At 47.5% G+C, this 25,927-nt stretch overlaps 2 protein-coding genes across 2 annotated transcripts in view; both read left to right on the top strand.

The window, feature by feature from the left end:
- LOC311591210 (ubiquitin carboxyl-terminal hydrolase 29-like) overlaps positions 1 to 7,557 on the top strand; it is a gene marked incomplete at its 5' end in the record, with an annotated part of 136,338 nt that extends 128,781 nt beyond the window's left edge. Inside the window, one exon of the mRNA XM_084770597.1 lies at positions 1,581 to 7,557. Within this exon, the coding sequence (XP_084626723.1) occupies positions 1,581 to 4,306 (2,726 nt within the window). The 3' untranslated portion in view covers positions 4,307 to 7,557. The remainder of the gene's footprint in view (positions 1 to 1,580) is intronic.
- A 4,584-nt stretch (positions 7,558 to 12,141) lies between these two features.
- LOC311590936 (uncharacterized protein) lies at positions 12,142 to 24,499 on the top strand (the record flags this gene model as incomplete). The annotated part of the gene is made up of 6 exons (XM_084770228.1): positions 12,142 to 12,153; positions 12,918 to 13,252; positions 13,933 to 14,080; positions 15,402 to 15,528; positions 18,504 to 18,599; positions 22,886 to 24,499. The coding sequence occupies 6 exons, from the start codon at positions 12,142 to 12,144 to the stop codon at positions 23,125 to 23,127; spliced, it is 960 nt and encodes a 319-aa protein (XP_084626354.1). The 3' UTR covers positions 23,128 to 24,499.
- Between the last annotated feature and the right edge of the window lie 1,428 nt (positions 24,500 to 25,927).

Raw genomic sequence — 25,927 nt, forward strand, 5'->3', positions numbered from 1 at the left:
ATATTAAGGTCTTTTGAGACAGGGTTTCTCTGTGTAGCCCTGGCTGTCCTGGACTTGCTCTGTAGACCAGGCTGGCCTCGAACTCACAGCGATCCGCCTGCCTCTGCCTCCCGAGTGCTGGGATTAAAGGCGTGCGCCACCACGCCCGGCTAAAGTGGCCACTTCTTGTAGCCAGGCAGGAGATGCCAATGGAGAGATATGGACACCAACCCACCCCCAAAACCTTCAACCCAAGAATCTGTCCTGCCCACAAGATGTGCAGGGACAAGGATGGAGCAAGGATCGAGGGAATGGCCAACCAAAGACAGGGGCTGCTTGAGGCACATACTGTTTTATTATTATTATTATTATTATTATTATTATTATTATTATTATTATTATTATTATATTACATCACATCTCAATTATTATCCCATCCCTTGTGTCCTCCCATTCCTCCCTCCCTCCCATTTTCCCCTTACTCCCCTCCCCTATGACTGTGACTGAGGGGGACCTCCTCCCCTGTATATGCTCATAGGGTATCAAGTCTCTTCTTGGTAACGTGCTGTCCTTCCTCTGAGTGCCACCAGGTCTCCCCATCCAGGGGACGTGGTCAAATATGGGGCACCAGAGTTCGTGTGAAAGTCAGACCCCACTCTTGACTCAACCGTGGAGACTGTCCTATCCATTGGCTAGATCTGGGTCGGGATTCGAAGTTTACTGCACGTATTTTCCTTGGCAGGTGCCACAGTTTGAGCAGAAGCCCTGGGCCCAGATCCGCCCAACGTAATGTTCTTCTTGTAGGTTTCTAGGACCCTCTGGATCCTTCTATTACAAAGAGGACTGGTTTAGCTTCGAGCCAGCCCCTTCACTGGGGAGTTAACGGCCTGTAACTCTAGTTCTTGGGCATTTGGTGTCCTCTTCTGGCTTCTGAGGGCACTGAACATGCGCACACACACACCTAAATTTTTTTTATTAAAATGATATAAGTAACTCAAATTTTAAATTCTAATCGATAAGCACAATTGAAAATAGTAAACAATGTAAGGTTTTTTGTTTTGTTTTGTTTTTGGTTTTGGGGTTTTTTTTGTTTTTTGGTTTTTTTTTTTTGGTTTTTTTTTTTTTTTTTGGTTTTTTTCGAGACAGGGTTTCTCTGTGTGGCCTTGGCTGTCCTGGAGTCGCTTTGTAGACCAGGCTGGCCTCGAACTCACAGCGATCCGCCTGCCTCTGCCTCCCGAGTGCTGGGATTAAAGGCGTGTGCCACACGCCCGGCTAACAAATGTAAGTTTTTTTCCATTGTGTTTTAGTTGAGGCATGAAGAGAGAGCTAAAGCCTTATGGTCAAAGAGTTGTTTGTGTTTTCTTATTTGTTTGGTTTTGAGTTTCTTTGTTTGTTTGTTTGTTTTGAGACAGGGTTTCTCTGTGTAGCCTTTGCCTTCCTGGACTCACTATGTACACCAGGCTGGCCTGGAGCTCACATTGATCCGCCTGCCTCTGCCTCCCGAGTGCTGGGATTAAAGGTCTATGCCACCACGCCCGGCTTCAATGAGTACATTTTGAGTCAGAATATCGATGTGCTGTGTTCTTGTGTTTTGTTTTTAGATTGTACGTGTTGTATTTGTGAAGAGGGAATGGCTCGTCTAAAGATCCAGTGTTTGGTCCAAGTCCGAAGCAAGAGCCGGAGCGAGCGCACCAGGACATCTCAGTGGAAAGACGCAGTCGTCGAAATAGCGGAAAGAAATCAGATAGTTAATCTGGTGGTTTTCTTCAAGTTGGAAGAAAGGAGAAGGGTTTTCCCGCTGGGTGATAATATTGTCGATGTGGCGGTTACAGGTTCTGAGCTGGAATTGTATCAGCTGCATTTAGCACTGAGAGATGAGAGTTCTTTACTTCTTAGCAGGTTATCCTCCACAGATGTTGAGCATTTGAAGTCCTTCCTGGGTTCTTTTAATCCATGTGAGTCTCACCAACCCTTGGAGCCCGACAGCAGTCGGGATATTCTTGAAAGCTTCGACCCACTCTGCAGAGAGCACCAGGGGCCATCCTGTGGACCCACGAAGACCACCCCAGGAAGTACGGTACTGCTCTCCCAGAACATGCCGCTTCCTGAGCCGAACTCCTCAGGCAGTCACGTTGCGGGGAGAAGCCAAGGAAAAGACGAAAAGAGGAAGGCAGAATCCTCACCTAGCATAGACCTAGACGAGAACGAGGACATTCTCAAAGGAAGCGCTCTTGAGCCAAAAAAGAAACGCAAGAGAGCTGGCGGCTCCAGGCGTGGAGGCAAAGGGGCGCAATCGATGGAAAAGCCCACTTTCTTTGGCAACCCTGAGCCTGATGACACGGCCGAAGCTTCTCCTACCCCTTGCCTAAAGCTACTAAAACGCCAAGGCTTCCCCAATTTGGGAAACACCTGTTACATGAATTCCATTTTGCAGTCTGTCTTCGGGATTCCGATCTTCGTAAAGGACTTGCTCACACAAGGTATCCCGTGGGACTTTGTTCCCCACAGCGACCTTCTCAAGCCCTTAGGCCTGCTCCTTGTCTTGAAAGACATTCAGGACGTAGACGCCAAGGGAAACGTCCTCATGGATGTGATGAGGTCCATCTCCATGGTTACGGACACGTTCTTGAGCAACGAGCAGAACGACGCCCATGAGTTTTTAAGTCTGTGTTTGGAGCAGTTGAAACTGAGCATGGAGAGACTAAATGTCATGTGGGTTACCATGAGGGAAAAGGAAGGCGAGGAATCATCTTTCCCGACTCACGATGGCACCGCCGTCACCAGACGGTTTGTGTGCCCGGTGGGTGCTAATTTTGAGATGGAGCTGCAAAAATCCATCGTTTGTGATGGTTGCGGCGAGGCTATTTTCAAAACGGAAGTGAGCAGCTACCTGTCTATTGACCTGCGCCAAGGGACAAGCGCACCCCCTTTGTCGATTCAAGAGTGTTTTGATGTCTTCTTTACGCCGGAGGAAATTGAGCGTAACTGCGAGAAATGCAAGAACAAGAATTCCGTTCTCAGGTACTCACTGAGAAGACTCCCCAAGGTTCTCATTATCCACCTGAAACGCTACCAAGTTACCCCGGAGATGGTGCTGACGAAGAACAAGCAGCCAGTGGAGATTTCTCAGTATTTATACGTATCTTCCTCCCTTGGCCGTGAAAACAGGAAGCCACCATTTCCCTTGGCCAATACAGGCCCCAATAGGTTCCACGCTTTCCCAAATGTCTCTCAAGGGTTGCTGCCTGAGATACTCAGCCAGCCAGTGCCGTCTACGCAGGTGACTTCAGAATCCAGTGATCCCATAGTTAGAGGCGACGCAGATCCTGGAGTACGAATCAGAATGGATGAAGACGCAGGTGAGGGGTGGCCGCAGAGAGACCTGCAAAGCAGTTCTAGGCTGGAGCCAGCACCAGTGAAGACGGCAAACAGGATGCTCAGCGAGCTGCCCTGGCTAGCACCTGACGCAACCGCTACCATCTCTGAGCCTATCCGATTCCAAAACCCAGGTCTTCAAGAGGTAGCCAAGGATCCAAAACTTCAGCACTGTGAGAGAATTAACGTACGTGGAAAGTCAGATGGTCGTCACACTGCCACTGAGTTGTCCAAGTATTTTTGTGACCTTAAAGAACAAAAGAATCCAGAAGGCTTTCAGGAAAAGGCCAGCCAGCTCCACCAGAACCCCGGGGATGGAGTCAAGAAGAAGGAATTGCTTCTGCAGGCGTCACTTCCGAGTGTTAGTACTCAGGAAGACACAGGGAAGGACCCGAGTAGCCATTCAGAATGGAGAGTTCAGGAAAATGACCCACGTCTCCTTGGAGCATCGGGGTCTGCTACTAACGATGGTACAGAAAGCAGCAGCACAGTAAATGCCATCGGGGGGTCGAAAAGTTCACAGATGGGAGAAGATCCTCACAAATACAGGCTGGTCAGTGTCGTCAGCCATTTTGGGGACTCCCCAAATTCAGGCCATTACATAAGCGACGTGTATGACTTTCAAAGACGAGTATGGCACCTGTATAGTGACCTCAAAGTGTTTGAGATCCCAGATTCCCTGACTCAGGAGTACAGGGATGAGGCCGGGTACATTTTTTTTTACATGCGTGATGAGATTTTTGAGGAACTGTTGAAAAAGGCATCGGAGTGCAAGCTCACTAGTACTTCTAAAGAGGAAAAGAAGGAAATAGATCTTTCCCTAACAGTGCTTTACAGCTATATAAATTCTGCTCACAATGAAGAATTACAACAGAAGAAGAAAGCACAGCAAGACAAACAAGCAAAACGAAAATCAAAAGCCAAGAAGAAGAACCCAGAAACAACGCTTTAAGACAGAAACTTAAAGACTTCCCTACGTAGCTAAATGGTACTTTCCCTAGTTTGTTGTTTGGATTTCGTCGCGTGTGTTAATAAAACTCATCGTCTTGAGACTGTCATTCGTTAGAACATAACCCAAGAAGGGATCTGGAGAGACGTCGCAGTAGTTAAGAGTGCACACTGCTCTTATAGAAGATCCAAGCTTGGTTCCCCAGGAGGCATAGGATACCCTGGAGCAGGAATTAAAAATGATTACAAGCTTGCCTGACTTGGGTACTGGGAACTGAACTTAATTTTCTGTAAGAGCAGCTCCCACTTTTAAACACTTAAGATATCTCTTGGCCTTCATTATAATTTCAGGATATGTGCTAGCCACATGAGCAAAGCACAGTGGTTTTTCTTTTTTGATGTTGTTGTTGTTTTGTTTTTGTTTTTTTCAAGACAGGGTTTCTCTGTGTAGCCTTAGCTGTCTTAGACTCACTTTGTAGACCAGGCTGGCTTCGAATGCACAGTGATCTACCTGCCTCTGCTGGGATTAAAGGCACGCGCCACCACGCCCGGCTCACAATGGTTTTCTTGAGACAGGGTTTCTCTGTGTAGCCTTGGCTATCATGGACTCTCTTTGTAGACCAGGCTTGCTTGCTTTGAACTTACAGCGATCCGCCTGCCTCTGCCTCCGGAGTGCTGGGATTACAGGCGTGTGCCATCACTCCAAGCTTGCACAATTGTTTTTTTAAGTGTCATTCTGAACCAGCACAGCACAGCAAGGAACTGATTACAAGTCCAAACGCTGGAGTCCAATGTTATAACAGGTTCAGAAACGATACTGATACAATTAAGTGTTTGAGAAACATTTACCTAGTGTGTGGAATGTCTTATTTTGTTAGTGTGTGTATATATCTTGCTCATGGTGTCCAAAGTATTTTCATTGTATTTTCCAAAAATTACTCTTTTTATCAATGTATTAAAACCATTGTTTCTTATGGGTTGGAGAGCTGGGCCAGTGGTTAAGAGCACTCTCTGCTCTTCCAGAAGTCCTGAGTTCAATTGCCAGCAACCACATAGTGGCCCAGGGACTATCTATAAAGGGATCTGATGCCGTCTTCTGGCATGCAGGTGTACATGCAGACAGTGCCGCTACTTTATAAATAAACAAATAAATAAATAAGAAAGGAGATTATTCTAGAACAAGTTCTCAACCTGTGGATCACGACTCCTGGGCCTTTCAGGGGTAGCCAAAGACAGCTGTGTGCATTATTCATAATGCACAAATGATGAAGTAACAACAAAAACAATTTTTTGGTCGGGGTGTCACCACAACACACGGTGTATTGTAGTAAAGGGTTGCAGCTTTAAGGAGGTTGAGACCCACGGCTCCAGAACATGCTTCTGATAAATAACTCCCTTCTAACGTTTAAAAAAAAAAAGAGTCAGGGGACTGATGACGAAGGCCCCTTCAGTGGACTGCTTATGTCACACACAGAAAGCTCTGTGTCCCGTCTTCACCGCCACATAAGCCAGGCGTGCTGGCGCATAACCTGTAATCACGGCACTGAGGAGGTGGGGGAGAGAGGGGACCAGGAGTTTGAGGCCAGTCAGGGCTATACTGACTCCCGTCTCAAAAAAATTAGCGTGAGATGGTTGGGGGATGGTTCAGCAGGTTAAAGGTGCTTCATGATCTGAGTTTGATTCTAGGGACACATGGGAAAAGGGGAGAACTGAGACCTCTGACCCGCACATAGCCACATCCCACCCTCCAATAAATACGTAAAGACAAAAAAAAAAAAGACGGGGTGGGTGTAGTGGCACATACATATCTTTAATCCAAGCAGTCAGGAGGCAGAGACAGGTGGACCTTTGAGTTAGAGGCCAGACTGGTCTAGAAAGTTCTAGGACAGTCAGGACTACACAGGCCCTGCCTCAGAATAAACATGACATACTAGGTGAGCCCACGCAACACAATTCATAAATTCACCATGATTTTAATGAACTTAAAGAGTCGAGTACTGCACTTGAAATGGACATGGCCTTCAATTCCCAAGCGCTTGGTGAACACTGTTGTATGTAAACACTGATGTGTGTGTGTGTATATGTGTTGTGCGGGGGTGGGGGTGGGGGGGGGCGCCAGATGTTGATGCTGGGTATCTTCTTCTCTCCTCACCATAACCTTTCAGAGACTCTGATTCAACCAGAATGGACGACCAGCAAACCCAGGGTCCTCCTATCTTTCCTTCCTCAGCTGTCAAATCGCTGTACACACCACTGCCCCTAGCTTTTTAGAACTGTGGGATTATACCTCAGGCCCTCAGACTTGGAGGGTAGGCACTTTACCCTTTCCTAGGCTATTGAACACTTATGTTAACAACGTCTAAGCGTGGCTTTCTTGTTTTGTTTTTTTTTTGGGGGGGGGTGGGATTTTGGTTGGTTGGTTGGTTGGTTCGGTTTGGTTTTTCAAGACAGGGTTTCTCTGTATAACCTTAGCTGTCCTGGACTCAATTTGTAGACCAGGCTGGCTTTGAACTCACAGCGATCCACCTGCCTCTGCCTCCCGAGTGCTGGCATTAAAAGCGTGTGCCACCACCACCCCCGGCTTACACTTGGCTTCCTGAATGGCAGGTGGACTCTCTTAGCCAGATGTTGTAGCTCAGGCCTATGATCTCAGTGTTCAAAAGGTACATTCCAGGCTAACCTGGGTTAGTATAAGAGCCTTGCCCTCTACTACCAGTCCTACAAAGGACTGAGTCAGGATGCTTATCTTCTGGTACTTTATCTTCCAGTGACCTGTGGGACCTTGGCTTTGCCAGGGAGGCCCATTCATAGCTGACTTGGCAATTCAGATGCAGCCAAAGTTTTACAACAAATTGGATTTAAAAAAAAAAACAAAACAACCCACCCCACCCCAAACCAAAACAGGAAATTCATTGGTTGGGGATACCATTACAGATTGCTTTTTCTTCCAACCCACCAGTTGAGATAAATTATTTTCCCTTGAAAGATTGAGAGAGGCCAGGCATGGTGGTGCACGCCTTTAGTCCCGGGTGGGATCAGGAGGCAGAGGCAGGTGGATCGCTGTGAGTTTGAGGCCAGCCTGGTCTACAAAGCCAGTCCAGGATAGCCAAGGCTACACAGAGAAGCCCTGTCTCAAATAAAACCAAGAAAAATCCAGAGAGGTGGGGAGGTACAAGGACTTCAAATCAGAAAAAGATGCCCACCTTTTCCTCTTCCCAGCTGTTAATCCCCCTCAATAAAAAGTTTTCTGTTTCAGTGTGTCTGTGCGTTGTTCATGTGTGTGGACTGTTTCAATGCCAGAAGAGAGCACCTGATCACTAGAACTGAGGCAGGTGTGAGCCATTCAGCATGGATGCTGGGGTTAAACTCAGGTCCTCTGGAAGAGGGCAAATGGTCTTAAGTACTGAGTCATCTGTTTAGCAGCCCCAGCCCTTTGAAATTAGTGTGTGTGTGTATGTGTGTGTGTGTGTGTGTGTGTGTGTGTGTGTGTGTGTGTGTGCCACAATTCATAGGTGGAAGTTAGAGGACAGTTTTTGTGGGAGTCAGTTCTGTCCTACCATGTGGGTCCCAGGAATCAAACCCAAGCAGCAGGCCATCTCACCCTGGACTAGCCTTGAACTGATGATGCTCCCATATCCAACTCTGAATTACAGGCATGTGTCATTATTCCTGGCTCCCTCTCTCAACTTTTAAGGCTCCCCTCCCTGCCCCCCACCTCACCCCAGACAGGGTTTCTCTGTGTGGCCTTGGCTGTCCTGGAGTCTCTGTAGACCAGGCTGGCCTTGAACTCACAGAAATCTAACTGCCTCTAGCTCCCTGAGTGCTAGGACTACAGGCATGGGCCACCTGGGCCTGGCTTTGAAGACTTCTAATGGGAGCTGGGCGTGGTGATTTACGACTTTAATCCCAGCACTAGGGTGGAGGACAGAGGCAGGGGATCTTTGTGAGTTCAAGCCCAGCCTGGTCTACAAAGAGAGTCCAGAAAAAAAAAAGACTTCTAATGGGCTGGATTGAGGATTTAGCTTAGTGTTTGAGGAAATGAATGCCATCCTGATGGCCCTGAGTTCCATTCTCAGTCTTGTGTGTGCCTGTGTGTGCACTTCAGTCTTGTTGGTCAAAAGGCACTTTACAAATATTTGCTGAGTGAGCCCGTGCCTTTAATGCCAGCACTTGGGAGGCAGAGGCAGGCAGATTTCTGAGTTCGAGGCCAGCCTGGTCTACAAAGTGAGTCCAGGATAGCCAAGGCTATACAGAGAAACCCTGTCTCAAGAAACCCGCCCCCCTCCCCCAAAAAAAGGAGAGAGAGAGTGAGTGAGAGAGAGAGAGAGAGAGAGAGAGAGAGAGAGAGAGAGAGAGAGAGAGAGAATGTTTGCTGAGTGGCAGACATGTGTCATGTACCTGAAGCCCAGGCTACTCAGGAGGCTGAGACAAGAGGATCACCTGAGACCATAAGTTCAAACCCAGCCTGGGCAATATAACAAGTCTTCATCTCAAGAACAGCAAACCAGGGGCTGGGCAGATGGTCAGTTCTAATAGCACTGTCTGCTCTTTCAGAGGACTTGGGTTCAATTCCTCGTGTCCACGCGGCCATCCACAGAAGATGGTCACAACCATTTAATTCCAGTCCCAGGAAATCCAATGCATTATGCTGGTCTCTGTGTGCACCAGACACACACACGTGGCACATAACTGCATGCAGGCAAAACACACCCCTATATAAAATATATAATTTTTTTTCTTTTTGGTATTCGAGACAGGGTTTCTCTGTTATACAGAGCGTTGGCTGTCCTGGACAGTGTTTAATCTCAGCACTCAGGAGATAGAGGCAGGTAGATCTCTGAGTTCGAAGCCAGCCTGGTCTACAAAGTGAGTTCAGGACAGCCAAGGCTACACAGAAACCCTGTCTCGAAAAAAACAAAAACAAACTCCAAAAAAACCAAAACAACAAAAACCTCATCAGAGGGGCTGGGGGATATAACTGTTGTAGAAAAAAAATGTTATTTGCCAGACACTAAATTCAAGTGGGGGGGTGGGGTGGGGGGGAGACGGGACCAAAACCAAAACCAAACAAAACAAAAACACCCAACAAACCTCACCTGGGAATCATTTCTTGTTCTTTGGAAGCCAAGACAACCCAACGGAGGACGATTTGCTTGGACCTGAGAAAGAACCACCACAAAGACCAGAATTTCTTCAGAACACACATATGATACAGACAGTTCCCCCACGCTAGTGCTCTGTATTTGCCCCGGCTGAATTAATAAATACTTTTCTCCTCACTGTGACAGAACACCTGACAGAAATCACTAAAGGGAGGAGGAGGAGAGGTGGCTTTGGGCTCAGGCTTAACCCAATCAAGGTACGCCAGCTGAGTCAGTTAGGTCTGCTGCCTCCCAGGACCAGGAGAAAGACCCTGGCTGGGATACAACTGGGATATAACTTCCAGGACCCAGCTTCACTGACCTACTTCGGCCAAGGCAGGCCTCAAGGCTTAAAGGTTCCGCAACCTTCCACTATTAGCACCCTTGAGTGTCTTAGAACTGCCATTCTATGTGGCCTTGGGTCCTGGCGGGATGGTTCAGTGGGAGAGCGACTTCCGCCAAGGCTGTGCTGACTTTATTCCCTGGGACCCACACAGTAGAAGAGAACCTGCTCCTTCGCATCGTCCGGCTACGTTTGGACCTGCCTCGGCACGTGCATGCATCTACCACACATTCGCCCACACTCACACATGCAAAATAAATAAACACATAAAATGTAATTTGAAAGAAGCATATGATCCTATAGGGGACAAAACTACTGTCAGATGCAATGCCTTCCTTTTCTTTTTCTCTAATGTCTTCTTTAAATTTACACTTATCTGTTTACCTTTGCTTATTTATTTCATCACTCACTCTGTTCTGTGTTTGTGTATGTGTGCGGGCACACCACGGCAAACATGTGGTGAAGAGGGCAACTTCCTGGGAATCTGTTTTCTCCTTCTACCACATGGGTTCGAGGTTTCAGATTTAGGCTGTTAGGCTTGGGGACAGGTGCCTTTAACACGCTCAGCCATTTCACTCGCCTCAGGACCCTCCTTACTTACAATTCTCAAGTGCACACATATGATACATAAAATATACACCGTCACATAGTATCATAATCATATATTTTATTATTTATTACATATTCATCATTTACATGTTACGTAATTATTGGTTTACTAATTTATACATATTTTGAGTTAGAATTTCTTGGTCTAACAGGCAGGCCTGGCTGTTCTGGAACTTACCCTGTAGACCAGGCTGGCCTTGAAATGACAGCAATCCACCTGTCCCTGCCTCCTGAGTGCTGAGATTAAAGGCATGCACCACCATCACTCAAATTTACACATATCGTTATGCCAAATATGTTTATATACTGAATGCAGCATGTGATCAGCAATATATGTGCACAGATACACTTTATATATAATATATAATATGTGCGTGACATATGCATATATGTAAGAGACCCAAAAAAATATAAACAAAAATGAACATTAACAAAGTACAAATTTACAACAGAGGATGCTTTAAGTCTATACACCCAACAGCGGGGAGGCTCACAGGAGAATTACCCTGAGATCCAGGTCAGCCTACGCGCTACACAGGGAGTCTGGAAGGTCGGGCTAGACAACAGAGTGAGATCCTGTCTCAAAGAAAATAAAAATAAAATCCAGCATTCCCGTTTCTGGTTATATATCCAAAGGAAGCGAGATCAGAAGAAGGTTTCGTGGTGCACTGCTGTAATCCGAGCTCCGAAGATTCCAGGCAGGAAGGTCATGTGCTTGAGACCAACCTGAGCTATGTTAATAACACCCTGACCCTAGCAAAGAATACAAACAGAAAACCCACCACCGCCGCCGCCGCCGCCGCCACCAAAAATACATTAGGAAATAAAATCAAGATGGTGAGGAAGCAGCTTTACTCTAGGTTTGTTACAGCACTGTGCAGGATAGCCAAGACATTGAGTCTACCAATACGTTCACGGGTAAAGAAATTTTGATATACATATATAATGGAATATTATTCAGCCATACAAAATAATGAAAGAACAGGCCATTATGTGAAGTGACTCAGAGCAGGCACCAAAACTAGATAATCACATTCATGTGCAGAACCTAAAGAACGTAATTTCTTCTTCTTTTTTTTTTTTCATGGTTTTTTGGTTTTTTTTTTTTTTTTGGTTTTTTGAGACAGGGTCTCTCTGTGTAGCCTTGACTGTCCCGGACTCATTTTGTAGACCAGGCTGGCCTTGAACTCACAGCGATCTACCTGCCTCTGCCTCCCGAGTGCTGGGATTAAAGCCGTGCGCCACCACGCCCAGCTCTTCTTTTTTTAAAACTTTTTCTTTTTTCAGATTTATTTATTATGTATACAGTTTTCAGCCTGCACACCAGAAGAGGGCACCAGATCTCATTACAGATGGTTGTGAGCCCCCATGTGGTTGCTGGGAATTGAACTCAGGACCTTCAGAAGAGCAGTCAGTGCTCTTAGCCTCTGAGCCATCTCTCCAGCCTGAAAGAATGTTGTCTCATAGACATCTTTCATTGTTGGTTTTGGTCTTTCTGAGACAAGGTGTCACATAGCTCAAACTCACTACAGGGCTGAGTATGAACGGCCTTTAACTCCTGGTCCTCCTATCTCTACTTTGCAAGCGCTAAAATCATAGGCAAAGACCTCCGTGCATGGCTACAAGGTGAGAGTGTAGAATTTGCCTATCTCTGCAAGGAGAGAGGGTCTGGTGAGGGGATAGACAGGGGAGGGAGAGCTCTTTAGCCCAGGCTGGCTTGAAACTCACAGTGTTGGCCACGTTGGCATGGAGTCTATGGTAATTTTCCTGAATCACTGCCCTGAATGCTGGGATTAAAAGTGTGAGCAACCCCATAGAACTCACAAGTCACAAATGTATAAACGCAGGCTTAGGTCCATTCCCAGTGTTCAGACATAGGCTGAACTGCCTAGCTGACACAGTTACGTTTGTATGTTAGAAGCTTATCAGACTGACCCCCGAGACCCCTAAACCTCCTACCCTCCAGAAACGGGTGCATCTGTAGAGACTGTTCTGGACCACACAAGACCTAGGATAGTAAGGATGACAGATAAGATATGTTGAGGTAAGGCTTCCAGCATCCTCCTCGTGAAAAACCATAAGCTACAACGTCTGTTGTCAGCTCAGAAGACAATCCTGGGAGGAAGTATCTGAAAAGGACAAATCATGAGATCAGCTGAGTGTCAGGATCCATCTGCTCCTTTGCACCAGCCCTAAAATAGACAAATCCCTCTACCCTCCGAAGCTCTATTTCCCTGGATGAAGACTGTCGGTCTTCCCCATAAACTCCGACGTCTAGATGTCTCCTCATTTGAGAGAAACTGGGACCATTAGCGCCTTTCACACTAAGCGAGACTTACTAGGTGGAAGCTACCAGTCTGGCAGGACACAGGAAAACCTATAAAAACTACATTACCCAGAAGACTATGCTGCCAGCGGGCCCAATGGTGGACCGGGACGGGGTGTATTTCCGGGTTGCTAGCCCTAGACTCCGTTGCCCCAGCACTTTGGTTCTTAGAGGGAACAAAATGCGGGGAGCCTAGGGTCACTTTCCAGGCCTGTACCCGGATTCTGAAGGATCGGAAAATAAAAATTCTTTCCGGAAGTCCGTGCGAACCTGGGTGGTCTGGTCCTCCGGCGATCTGCGACCTCTCAGCCCTTGTCCTTCATCTCGCTGCAGCCAAGGGCAGCGGTTGGGGCTGGTTTGTCGTTTCCACGGAAGATCGCGCTGTCCCGTGTCCAGCCGATTTCCGTGGTCACCTGGCCAAGGCCGGACGGGCGTGGAGAGGTTCAGCCGAGGCTTGCAAGGTGCTCCATCCACCTCACTCCACCCCCGAAAAGTCCGACTATGGCATCATCCAGGAAGGACAACGCGCAGGTGAGTGAGTTGCGAGCTTTAAATTGCTGCTCGTCGGAAGGTTGAGGCGACCCTGGACCGAACTGTAACCGATGTCTTTTTTTTTTTTTTTTTTTTTTTGGAGGGCGTGGGGGGTGCAATGGGGCTACCTAAGTCGTCATTGGTTCTAGATGGCTCCTGAAGATGCTATTTGAACTATACGGTAGTTTCCAGAAGGAAGCGACACCTGACTGATTAGAACACCAGTCAATGAGAAGGGATTGGGACTTTGCAGGCCAAGACCCTGTTTACTAATTATCTTGGGCTATGTTTAACCTCTTTATAGCTATTCCTTGCCCACCTCAGTGTCTGACCTAACGTCACTGGGAAACATAAATAATGAAACATTTGGATGTGTTAGCTTAGCAGACTGTTAACTTCCACTCACCAGAAATACATGTGTGTGTGTAAGCGTAATTTCAGATAGCATTTGAAGCCTGTGGCAAAGGTTTCTCCACTGAGCTCTAAGCTGCCAGCCTGATATATTTGTGAGTTGTCCGAGAGCAAGAAGGTAGATCTAGTTTGTATAGCAGAAGTTGTATTTTAATATGCTGAGGGTCATCACACAATGTCTACATGCTAAAGGCTGTTCACCTGTGCAGTGTATCTTAGCTTAAGGTCAGCTCCAGTCTCTAACAGAAGTGTCTTTATTTGCACATCAGGATCCTGGGGGGAAGAGTCTCCTCCAGCTGCAGGGCAGATCAAGGTGGCATCTCTCCAGATGTGCAGAGCAGAGCATGCTCTTGGTCTCGGCTTATACACTGTCCAGTGGCCTCCCGGGGGTTCGAAGACTGTGCCTGGCTATCTCGAGTGAGTGACGTCACTGGGTTCTGGTTGTCAGGTGCACCTTTCGCGTAGTGTTGTTCCCGACTAAGCAATTTTTACATGTCTAAAAGTCACTTTTGTTTGTTTCTTTTTTTTTTTTTTTTTTTTTTTTTTTTTGGTTTTTTGAGACAGGGTCTCTCTGTGTAGCCTTGGCTGTCCTGGACTCACTTTGTAGACCAGGCTGGCCTCGAACTCACAGTGATCCGCCTGCTTCTGCCTCCCGAGTGCTGGGATTAAAGGCGTGCGCCACCACGCCCGGCTTGTTTGTTTGTTTCTTGAGACAGGGTTTTTCTATGTGGCCTTGGCTATCCTGGACTCGCTTTGTAGACCAGGCTGGTCTCGAACTCACAGTCATCTGCCTGCCTCTGCCTCCCGAGTGCTGGAATTAAAGGCGTGTGCCACCACACTCGGCTTCATCTTTGTTTCTGTATTCTCTGATTTCCTAGAATCCTTACTGTCTGCATCTTATAATCCACATGTTTTTGTTGTTATCATCTGTCTTTCTGATTTTGTTTGGAGTAGTGATCTTTTTCACATTTATTTATTTGTTTGTCTATTATGTTTTTTACCTTATTTCTTATGGGTGCTCACCTCTGTGTGTGTGTGTGTGTGTGTGTGTGTGTGTGTGCGCGTGCATGCAACTGTGTGCATGCCTGCGTATAGAGGTCAAGGACAACTTGAGGGAATCACTTCTCTTTCCATCATATGGGTCTCTGGCTTAGTGGCAAGTGACCTTACCCACTGAGCCATCTTGCCAGCTCAGTTGTTTTGTTTTTGAGGCAGTCTCAAGTAGCCCAGGCTGGCCTTGAGCTTGTTGCATAGCCCAGGTTGGCTTTGAAATGGTAGCAGTCTTCCATCCTTCACCTTTGGGTTTTGGGATTAGAGGTGTGAGTGGCCAGGCTTTGATGTCTCTTTTTTATTATTATTATTATTATTTAATTTGTATTTATTACATATACAATGTTCTGCCTGCACACCAGATGAGGGTAGCAGATCTCATTATAGATGGTTGGTGAGCCACCATATGGTTGCTGGGAACTGAACTCAGGACCTCTGGAAGAGCAGACAGTGCTCTTAACCACTGAGCTATCTCTCCAGCCACTACGCCCAGCTTGCTTTGATGACTCTTGCACAGGAGGTCTCTCTCCCTACACCTCTGTGTTCCCCAAGCATCATCTTCCTAACCCTGGGTCTCAGAATGGGACCTGAAGATATGCTGTGGGCCTTCATCTCTCTTAGCCTCTTTCAGTGAAGCATAGGCGAGCTCCTCTGCTCTAACTCGGATGCCTCTGTTTGACTTGGCCAGGTGTCTCTGACATTTGAGGATGTGGCTGTGGCTTTCACCCAGGAGGAGTGGCAGCAGCTGGATCCTGCTCAGAAGACTCTGTTCCGGGAGGTGATAATGGAAGTCTCTAGGTTCCTGGTCTCTCTGGGTAAAGCTTTCTACTCTACTTGGAAAAAAAAAAAGCCAGACATAGTGGCGCATGCCTTTAATCCCAGCACTCGGGAGACAGAGGCAGGCGGATCGCTGTGAGTTCAAGGCCAGCCTGGTCTAGAAAGCGAGTACAGGATAGTCAAAGCTACACAGAGAAACCCTGTCTTGAAAAACAGAAACAAAAAGAACAAACAAAAAAGCAAAACTTAGCTGGGCCTAGTGGTACACACCTTTTTGAGGCCAGCCTGGTCTACAAAACGAGTCCAGGACAGCCAAGGTTACACAGGGAAATCCTGTCTCAAGAAACAAAACAAGGGCTGGAGAGATGGCTCAGAGGTTAAGAGCACTGTCTGCTCTTCCAAAGGTCCTGAGTTCAATTCCCAGCAACCACATGGTGGCTCACAATCATCTATAATGAGATCTAATGCCCTCTTCTGGCTTTCAAACACTGTATACATAATAAATAAAATCTTAAAAATTAAAAAAAAGAAACAAAACAAAAATGCTTCAAAAATGAATATTGTTTATTTTGTATACATGTGTTGGTGGTACATATGTGTCTTGTGTGGAGGTCAAAGGGCAACTTCCAGATACCTGGTTCTCTTTTAAAAAGCAAGATATCTCCTTCTGCTCCTCAGGATGACTTGGAATCAAACTATGTAGCCCAGGTTGACCTCAAACTCATGGGCAATCCTCTGGGGGTAGCATGCACATCTGTGTGTGCATCCGAGCAAACACACACACACACACACACACTCACTCACTCACACACGCACTCACACACCCATGCACATACGCAGGTGTGCAGGTGTGCACACACTGTGGTTTAAGTGAGAAATGTACCCATAGACTCAGGCACTTGAACAGTTGGTCCTTGGTTGGCCATGCTGTTTGAGGAGGTTATGGGGGAGGGGCAGTCTTGCTAGCCCTTGTTTTTCATCTTTTGAGGTGAAACCTCACTATAGATTGCCCAGGCTAGCCCTTGTACTAGCAGTGATCTTCCTACTTCACCCTTCCCGGTGCTGGGATTACAGGCATATGCCGCCATGCACATCTCAAAACTCTACATTAGATCTCAGTAAAAACTTCCATCAGAAAAAATGCATACAGCTGCGTATTGGCTTTGTCTCCCAAGCTTTTGGGAGGGCACGATTGTTCTTCCACATGAGGGTGTTGAGATGGGGGGACCTTTGAGAGATGGGGTTTCAGAACTGCTGCCCAGGGAATGATTTTCCCCACGCTGAGGTGGGTCTCCCCAGTCAGTTAATATAATTAAAGCAGGCCTCTACGAACCTGCCCATAGGCCAGCCCAGTGGAGATCTCTTCCCAGGATCCATCTGCCTCTACCTGCCCCCTAAGTGCTGGGATCACAGGTGTGCACCGTCGTGCCCGGCTTTGGTTTTGGGTTTTTTTGTTTTGTTTTGTTTTGTTTTGTTTTTCAAGACAGGGTTTCTCTGTGTAGCCTTGACTGTCCTGGACTCACTTTGTAGTCCAGGCTGGCCTCGAACTCACAGCGACCCACCTGCCTCTGCCTCCCGAGTGCTGGGATTAAAGGCGTGTGCCACCACGCCCGGCTTTGGTTTTGGGTTTTTAAGACAGGTTTTTCTCTGTGTAACAACCATGACTTTCCTGGAACTTGCTTTGTTGACCAGGCTGGCCTTGAACTCTCAGAGATTTTTTTTTCTTTTTTTTTTTTTTGCCTCCTGAGTGCTGAGATGAAAGGCATGAGCCACCACTGGCCAGCCTATTGTCTCTTGCTATAGCAGAATTAACAGATAACTTTTTGGGGAGGGTTTTGTTTTTGAGGAAGATTTTCTCCTGTAGACGAGCTGTCCTTCTTTCTCAGCCTTTCTCAAGTGCTGGGATTACAGATGAGTGCCATCTTGCGCAGCATGGCACATTGCACCTAAAACATTTGCTGTGATCCTCTGTATATACCATATGAGTAATAATTTATTACAGCTGGGCATGGTGGCGCATGCCTTTAATTCTAGCACTATGGAGGCAAAGGCAGGTGAATCTCCATGCGTTCACAGCCAGCCTGCTAATTAGTGAGTTTCCGGGGCTGGAGAGATGGCTCAGAGGTTAAGAGTACCATCTGACAGCCAAGTGTCAGTCTTCCGAAGGTCCCGAGTTCAATTCCCAGCAACCACATGGTGGCTCACAACCACCTGTAATGAAATCTGGTGTCTTCTTGTGGTGGGCATGCACACATGTGTGGGCAGAATACTGTATAAATAATAAATAAATCTTTAATTAAAAAAAAATGAAGCCGGGCCGGGCGTGGTGGCGCACGCCTTTAATCCCAGCACTCGGGAGGCAGAGGCAGGCGGATCGCTGTGAGTTCGAGGCCAGCCTGGTCTACAAAGTGAGTCTAGGACAGCCAAGGCTACACAGAGAAACCCTGTCTCAAAAAACAAAACAAAAAAAGAAATGAGTTTCTGGGCAGCCAGAGCTACATACTGAGACCCTGTCTTGAAAAGAAAAATTGTAGCCGGGTGGTAGTGGTGCATGCCTTTAATCTTAGTACTTGGGAGGCAGAGGCAGGCAGATCGCTGTAAGTTCGAGGTCAGCCTGGTCTACAAAGTTAGTCCAGGACAGCCAAGGCTGTTACATTTTGTAAAATTTTGCATGCACACGTGCACTTGCAGGCTGCAGCGTGGTGTGTTTGAAGGTCAGAGAACAAGTGGCGGGAGACGGCTCTCTTCATTCCACCCAGGAATCGAACTCAGGGCCTTCGTTTTGGCAGCAGGTGCTTTTACCTACTGCGGGATATTGACAGCCAAGTGTCAGTCTCTGATGGAGTGTTTTGTATAGCACCGTAAACTTAGTCTCTGGGTCGTGCGTCACCTTTCATGTGTGTGCGTTGATGGGAGCAGCTTCATTCCAAGGTCCTGACCAAATCCTGTGAGATTGAGGGTCTTTATTTTGTTTCACCAAAATCCCCACACGGTTTTTTTTTCTCCCTCAAAGGCATCCTGTTCCCAAACTGGAGCTGTTGTACCACCTGGAACAAGTGCAGGAACCCTGTGGACAGTGGCAGAGCTCCCTTTGAGATCACCTACTTAGGTAAGAGTCCACACATGACGACAGCGGCAGTGGTGGCGCACGCCTTTAATCCCAGCACTCGGGAGGCAGAGGCAGGCGGATCGCTGTGAGTTTGAGGCCAGCCTGATCTAAAAAGCGAGTCCAGGACAGCGAAGGCTACACAGGGAAACATTGTCTCAAAAAAAAATAAAAAATAAAAAATAAAAAATAAAAAAAGAGGCCACACATGTTTGGACTGGTGAGAGGGCCTGGAGGTTTGGACCACGGATCTCTTGGGAAGCTTTTTTTTTTTTAATTCCCTAAAGGTGTGATTTTATTTGTGTGTCTGTGGGTATATGCCACACATGTGTAGGTGCTCTCAGAGGCCACAAGAGTCTACTAGATAGAACCCCTATAGCTGAAGGTACCTTGAGTGCTGGGAACTGAACTCAGATCCTTTGAAACAGCAGCGTGTTGGCGCATGCCTTTAATCCTAGCACTCGAGAGGCAGAGGCAGGCGGATCGCTGTGAGTTCGAGGCCAGCCTGATCTACAAAGTGAGTCCAGGACAGCCAAGGCTACACAGAGAAACCCTGTCAAGAAAAACCAAAAAAAAAAAAAAAAAAAAGAGCAGCAAGGTTTTTTAAAAATTAGATTTATTTATTTATTTATTATGAATACAGCGCTCTGCCTGCATGTACACCTGCAGGCCAGAAGAGGACATCAGATCCCATTATAGATGATTGTGACCCACCATGTGGTTGTTGGGAATTGAACTCAGGACCTCTGGAAGAGCAGCCAGTGCTCTTAACCTCTGAACCATCTCTCCAGCCTGAGCAGCAAGTTCTTAACTGCTGCGCCATCTCTCCAGTCTCCTGGGACGCTTCTTTTTTTTTTTTTCTTTCCTTTTTTTTTCTCCTTTATTAATTTATTCTTGTTACATCTCAATGGTTATCCCATCCCTTGTATCCTCCCATTCCTCCCTCCCTCCCATTTTCCCCTTATTCCCCTCCCCTATGACTGTTCCTGAGGGGGATTACCTCCCCCTCTATATGATCATAGGGTATCAAGTCTCTTCTTGGTAACCTGCTGTCCTTCCTCTGAGTGCCACCAGGTTTGCCCCTCAGGGGACATGGTCAAAGGTGAGGCACCAGAGTATGTGAGAAAGTCATATCCCACTCTCCACTCTACTGTGGGGAGTGTTCTGCTGGGACGCTTCTTAGTGCATCACTTGAGGATTTGGAGCCCTGGAGCCCTGTGATCTCCGGGCTCTTTTGAGTCTCCCAGCCCCTCCCCCACCGTCACCGCTCCTGGGAAGGACTCAGGTTCATAAGCTACTGTCCCAGAAGGCCCTCCCTCCACCTGCGTGGGCTTGCAACCTGGCTTCCTTCGTCACCAGTTCTGTGGCTCTAGTGACGCTGAACGATACACTGGTGGTTGTAAGTGTATTCATTACTGTCCTACTGCTGTGCTAAAACACCATGACCGAGCGACTTATAGAAGGAAAGGGTCTATTTGGCTGACGGTTCATGAGGGATAAGAGTCCCTCATGGCAGGAAAGGAAGATGACAAGCAGCAGAATTGGCAGCTGGAGCAGCTCAAGTCTTGAACCACAATCCGGAAGCAGATAGCACACTGGGAATGAATGGCGCAAGGGCCTTGAAACCTCCAGGTGATGCGCTTCCTCCAGCCTTGTTATACCTCCTAAGCCTCCCTAAACAATGCCACCAGCTGGACACATGTTTTCAGATGCGTATGGGGCGGGGGTGGGGGTGGGGGGATGCTGTCATTCACACCACCACAGTAAGTGTGACTGAGCAGTAAGCGCCATGTCAGACTGCAGGCTCAGTGGCTCAGCATGTAACCTCTCCTCACCCGTTTCAGTGTCTGCGGACAGCTGAGAGCTTTGTGGCACACAGCTGCTCAGGGACTGTCACACCTTCTGTCGTCAGCCTGTTGCTGTAAGGTTGTCCTGCCATCTTCAGGCTGTCCAGAGACTGTGAGAGTAAGAGATGTCATGCACACTCCCAAGAACACCAGTTTTTTTTTTTTTTTTTTTTTTTTTTTTTGGTTTTTTGAGACAGGGTTTCTCTGTGTAGCCTTGGCTGTCCTGGACTCGCTTTGTAGACCAGGCTGGCCTCGAACTCACTGTGATCTGCCTGCCTCTGCCTCCCAAGTGCTGGGATTAAAGGCATGCGCCACCACGCCGGGCCTTTTTTTTTTTTTTTTTCTTCTCGCAGCAGTTTATTCAGGAACCTTGACTACCGGAGTGACCAAGAACATCAGTTCTATTCAGAGAGCATTTGCCCTTCCTGGGGCCCCCAGGGCTGCGGTATGTGTGTAGAGGAATGTTAAAACAGAACATGTACACCGGGCGGTGGTGGTGCACGCCTTTAATCCCAACACTCGGGAGGCAGAGGTAGGCGGATCACTGTGAGTTCGAGGCCAGCCTAGTCTACAAAGTTAGTCCAGGACAGGCAAGGTTACACAGAGAAACCTTGTCTCGAAAAACCAAAATAAATAAATAAATAAATAAATAAATAAAAATAAAACAGAACATGGCTGCTCTGGAAAGAGATCATATATCTAAAGACCTATGTCTATGTGATCTGGCTGGCAAGAGATATCACATCCAGGGGGGGCTGGAGAGATGGCTCAGTGGTTAAGAGCACTGCCTGCTCTTCCAAAGAACCCTGGTTCAATTCCCAGCACCCACATGGGAGCTCACAACTATCTGTAACTCCAAGACCTGACATCTCTACACCAACACATGCACATAAATTAAAATTAAATAAAATATTTAAAAAAGAGAGAGAGATCACATCCAGAGATCTAGGTCCGTGTGATCCAGTTGGAATACAAGCACGCCTTTAATCCAGGAGACAGAGGCAAGCAGATCTGAGATCAAGGCCAGCCTGGTATAGAGCCAGTATCAGGTAAAGAAAAGTTTAGATCCAGGCATAGTGATACATGCCTTTAATAAACAAAGGTAAAGTTAAGTTTGTAGGAGGAAGCACCCATGTTTGCAAGTGATGTCTAATTGAGTGGCAGAAAAAGAATCAGAGAAGATTTGACACAATAGGATACGCCCAACTCTCACTAGAAGAGAGAGGAAAGGGAAGCTACTTAAGAGGCTGTTCTACACAGAGAAGAGGCAGCAATAGAGATGGATTACAGAAAAACAACTCAGGTGAAGACGGAACAAGCCAGAATGAGAAGCCAGAAGATGAGAGCAGGTTGCTGAGTTAGTTTGAGGCCAAGCAGAGCAGTTCCAGGCCGAGAGAGAAGCCAGATTGAATAAGTCAGCTGGGAGAAGAGTTTGAGCCAGAACAGCTGAGCTGAACCAGGCAGCCCAGAGCTCAGCAAGAACAAGTAAAGGGTGAGCTTGCTAAGCAGTAAGTCTCAGGGGCTGAAAACATTCTAGGTCTAGATTACATTGTACAGAGGCTAGGAGCTTCCAGGACTAGGCCTAGGTTAGCAGAAGGAGGCAGTTAGCCTCCAAGACAACAACTGTTTTTTCGTTGTTCTTGTTGTTGTTGTTTTGGTTTTTTTGTTTTTGTTTGTTTCTTGAGACAGAGTTGTGTAGCCTTGGCTGTCCTGGACTCACTCTGTAGACCAGGCTGGCCTCAAACTCACAGAGATCCGCCTGCCTCTGCCTCCCAAGTGCTGGGATTAAAGGCCAGTGCCACCATGTCCGGCTCCGATAATGAATTTTAAAAGGAATTTTGGGCACCTCTGGTACTTGAAGGTTATTTCCTATGATGCTGGGCACTGTCTTTTGCCTGAGGTATTACATGTCTTCCATGGGGTATGGTATCAGGTTATTACCTAGAGGACTTCTACTCCAAGGTGTCTGTCACTCTGCCAGCCACAGCCAGCCTGTAAGTGTTAAAACAACTTCTTGAAAGGGCCCTCCTCAAAAACAAAACAACAACAACAACAAAAGAAAGGGCCCTCCTCTAGCTGCTAGCCCAGTCTCCCCCACAGCAAGTCCTTTACACAGTATTTATAGAGTCCAGAGAACAGGGCAAAAAGAGCCAGGCCTTTAATCCCAGCACTCAGGAGGCAGAGACAGGTGAATCTCTGAGTTCAAGGCCAAGTTCCAGGATAGCCAGGGCTACACAGAGAAACCATGTCTTGAAAAACAAACAAACAGATAAAAAAAAGAAAAGAAAGAAAAATGCTAACCTAGGCTGAGAAGATAATATAGCAGGCATCGAGGTACTATTTTTAGCTTCTTGGCGGATGTGTTTTCAATAGCACGATGGTTTTGGTGTTTTCTGTGTTATCTTTACTAACCATCCCTGTTGTGTGTTGAATCTGTTTTAGGTGGCAGTGGAAAGCCCCAGGCCACAAGACCCCCCACTTGTAAGGCCAAACTGTCCGAGGGACCCTCACTCCAGGGAGAGTTAACACCAAGAACCCCAGGAGGCTTGCAGTGGGTGCAAAGCAAAAGCCAAGATGGCCCATCAGAGGCTCAAAAAAGCCTTTTTAGACAAGAGACAGAGGGCTGGGGGGGACAAGCTCCCTGGGAAAACGAGTCCCGCACAGGGTGGTGTAGGGACAGCTGAGAAAACGCGCCCAGTGCTCGGTCAGGAGGAAGCGGAAACTATCTTCAAATGCAGTGACTGCGGGAAGGCATTTAATAAGAAACACCGCCTTGCCGGATACGGGAAGAACCACTCTGGAGGGAAGCCCCACGAGTGCCCGGAGTGTGGCAAGACCTTCAACCGCAGCTCACACCTCGCCCAGCACCTGCGGATCCACAGTGGCGAGACGCCTTCTCAGTGCAGGCGAATGCGGCACGTCCTTCCCCCATCGCTCCAATTTTGTCTTGCATAGCGGGAGACATACTGGAAGAGAAATCTTTCGAGCGTGCAGGATGCGGACAGGCCTTCCGACACAGGGGAGGCTTCCTCAGACATTACGTCATCCACGGTGGACAGAACCCGTATTATGAGCGCCTTGAGTGCGGATGGGTCTTCAAGCACAGGTCATTACCCGCTGTGGCACCAGCGGACTCCCACTGGGGAGCAGCAACCCTATGTGTGCAGCGAGTGTGGGGAAAGCGTTTTTGGAGGGAGGGCATCCCTGACCCACCACTATGTGATGCACACTGGGGAGCAGCCCTATGTGTGCGGGGAGTGTGGCTAAGCCCTCAACCACAGGTCATACCTCAAGAGGCACCAGCGCATTCACAGCGGGGAGCAGCCCTATGTGTGCGGGGAGTGTGGGAAGGCCTTTGCCCGCATGTCAGGTCTTACAAGGCATAAGCTGATTCATGGGGGCGCGCGGGGGGGGGGGGGGCGGGGGGAGCCTTTTGAATGTACCGAGTGTGGGAAATCCTTCTGCTGGGGCACGAACCTCACCCCGCCACGCCGTCACTCACACTGGGGAGAAGCCATGTAAGTGCAGTGCTTGTGGGAAGGCCTTCAGCCGCAGCTCATCCCTCCCTCAGCATCGAAAAATGCCCGGTGATGTCAGATGAGGGACGGCCTTTCCCAACCATGCGTGCCTCAGTTACCCTCCGAGAAGAGTTCTTGAGTGTAGCCACTGAGGGGAATCTGTTGTCACAAGAAACACCTTTCTCAGCATCCGATCGCTTATACCAAAGAGAAACTCCACAAGTATCTTGACTGTTAAAAACAAAAACAAAAACGAAGTGTCGCAGAATATTTTCTGTCATCTGAAGCGCAGCACTGGCAGCAGACCCAGCTTGTAGCCTTATTTCCCATCTCAAAATTCACCCATGAAATAGACTCGCGCTGGGCTGGAGAGAACGCTCAGTGGCTAAGAGCACCAACTGCTCTTCCAGAGGTCCTGAGTTCAATTCCCAGCAACCACATGGTGACTCACAACCATCTATAATATGATCTGATGTGCACAATATGCATAATAAATAAATCTTAATAGAAAGAAAGAAAGACTCGTACTTTGGAGGTTTGGGATTTTGTGTTGTTTTCACACAGGAAAAGCTTCAGCCAATCTCCTAGTTGACACTGCAGTGTTATCTCAGGGATTGTCTTACAAAGGGGCCAATGCAGAGAAAAAGAAAAGGTCAGGTCTCCTCAGACCTCCCTGCCGAACCAATGGCTCTTTGACATCGATTGCTCAGTAAATGTGGATTGCATATTTTATGTCCTAAGGTATTATTATTAATATATATATTTGGGGGGGGGTTCGAGACAGGGTCTCTCTGTGTATCCTTGGTTGTCCTGGACTCACTTTGTAGACCAGGCTGGCCTCAAACACACAACGATCCACCTGCCTCTGCCTCCCGAGTGCTGGGATTAAAGGCGTGCGCCACCACGCCCGGCTGTCCTAAGTATTCTTTATTCTTGAGACTAGTAGCTTTTATGAGGAATGGGGGCACTTGAGCCATGAAAATACTTCATATTGAAGGCACTAAGGATCCATATTTTGTCTAAGTATATCTGTACTCTTGCAAATCCCAACAGCCTTTTCCTGTTTTCCCTTCACCAAGAGGCACCTTGCTGTGTGTATATCTGCGCATGTGTGTAAGCGTGTGTGTAAGCTCTTATCTGATGAGTCATTTCTCCACCCCCTTAATCACATAAATATACAGCTTTCTCCATAACATAGAGCTGAAATTTTTGCCCTTCTTGGTGGGGTAAAAAAATCAGAACGCCCAGCCGGGCATGGTAGCGCACGCCTTTAATCCCAGCACTCAGGAGGCAGAGGTAGGTGGATCGCTGTGAGTTCGAGGCCAGCCTGGTCTTCAAAGTGAGTCCAGGACAGCCAAGGCTACACAGAGAGACTCTGTCTCGTAAAACCAAAAAAATAAAATAAAATAAAAAATCCAGAACGCCGCCGCCGGGTGTAGTGGTGCATGCCTTTAATTCCAGCACTCAGGAGGCAGAGGCAGGCGGATCGCTGTTTGTGGCCAGCCTGGTCTGCAAAGTGAGTCCAGGACAGCCAAGACTACACAGAGAAACCCTGTCTCAAAAAACCAAAAAAAAAAAAAAAAAAAAAAAAAATCAGAAAGCCTGTGCTTTCAGCTGACTCAAATATTTCTCAGGTTAAAAAAATGCAGGGGAGCCAGGTGACACAGGCCTTTAATGGGAGGCAGAAGCAGGATGATCTCTTGAGTTTGAGGCCAGCTTGCTCTACGGAGCGTTCCAGGACAGCCAGGGCCACACAGAGAAACCCTGTCTCAAAACAAAACAAACAAACAAACAAAAAATAAATAAAGGAAAAGAAAAACTGCAGCGGGGTAGGGGTGGGGTGGAGCACTCTGGTAAGGTGTAGCTCAGTGGTGCAGAGCATGGCTTCTCTTGAAGACCGGAATTCAGTTGCCAGGCACCATGTGGAGCAGCTGACAGTCTCCTGTGATCCCAGTTTCAGGGGCAT

This window comes from Acomys minous, assembly GCF_964271855.1.
Source record: "Acomys minous genome assembly, chromosome: 20".
Lineage (NCBI taxonomy): Eukaryota > Metazoa > Chordata > Mammalia > Rodentia > Muridae > Acomys > Acomys minous.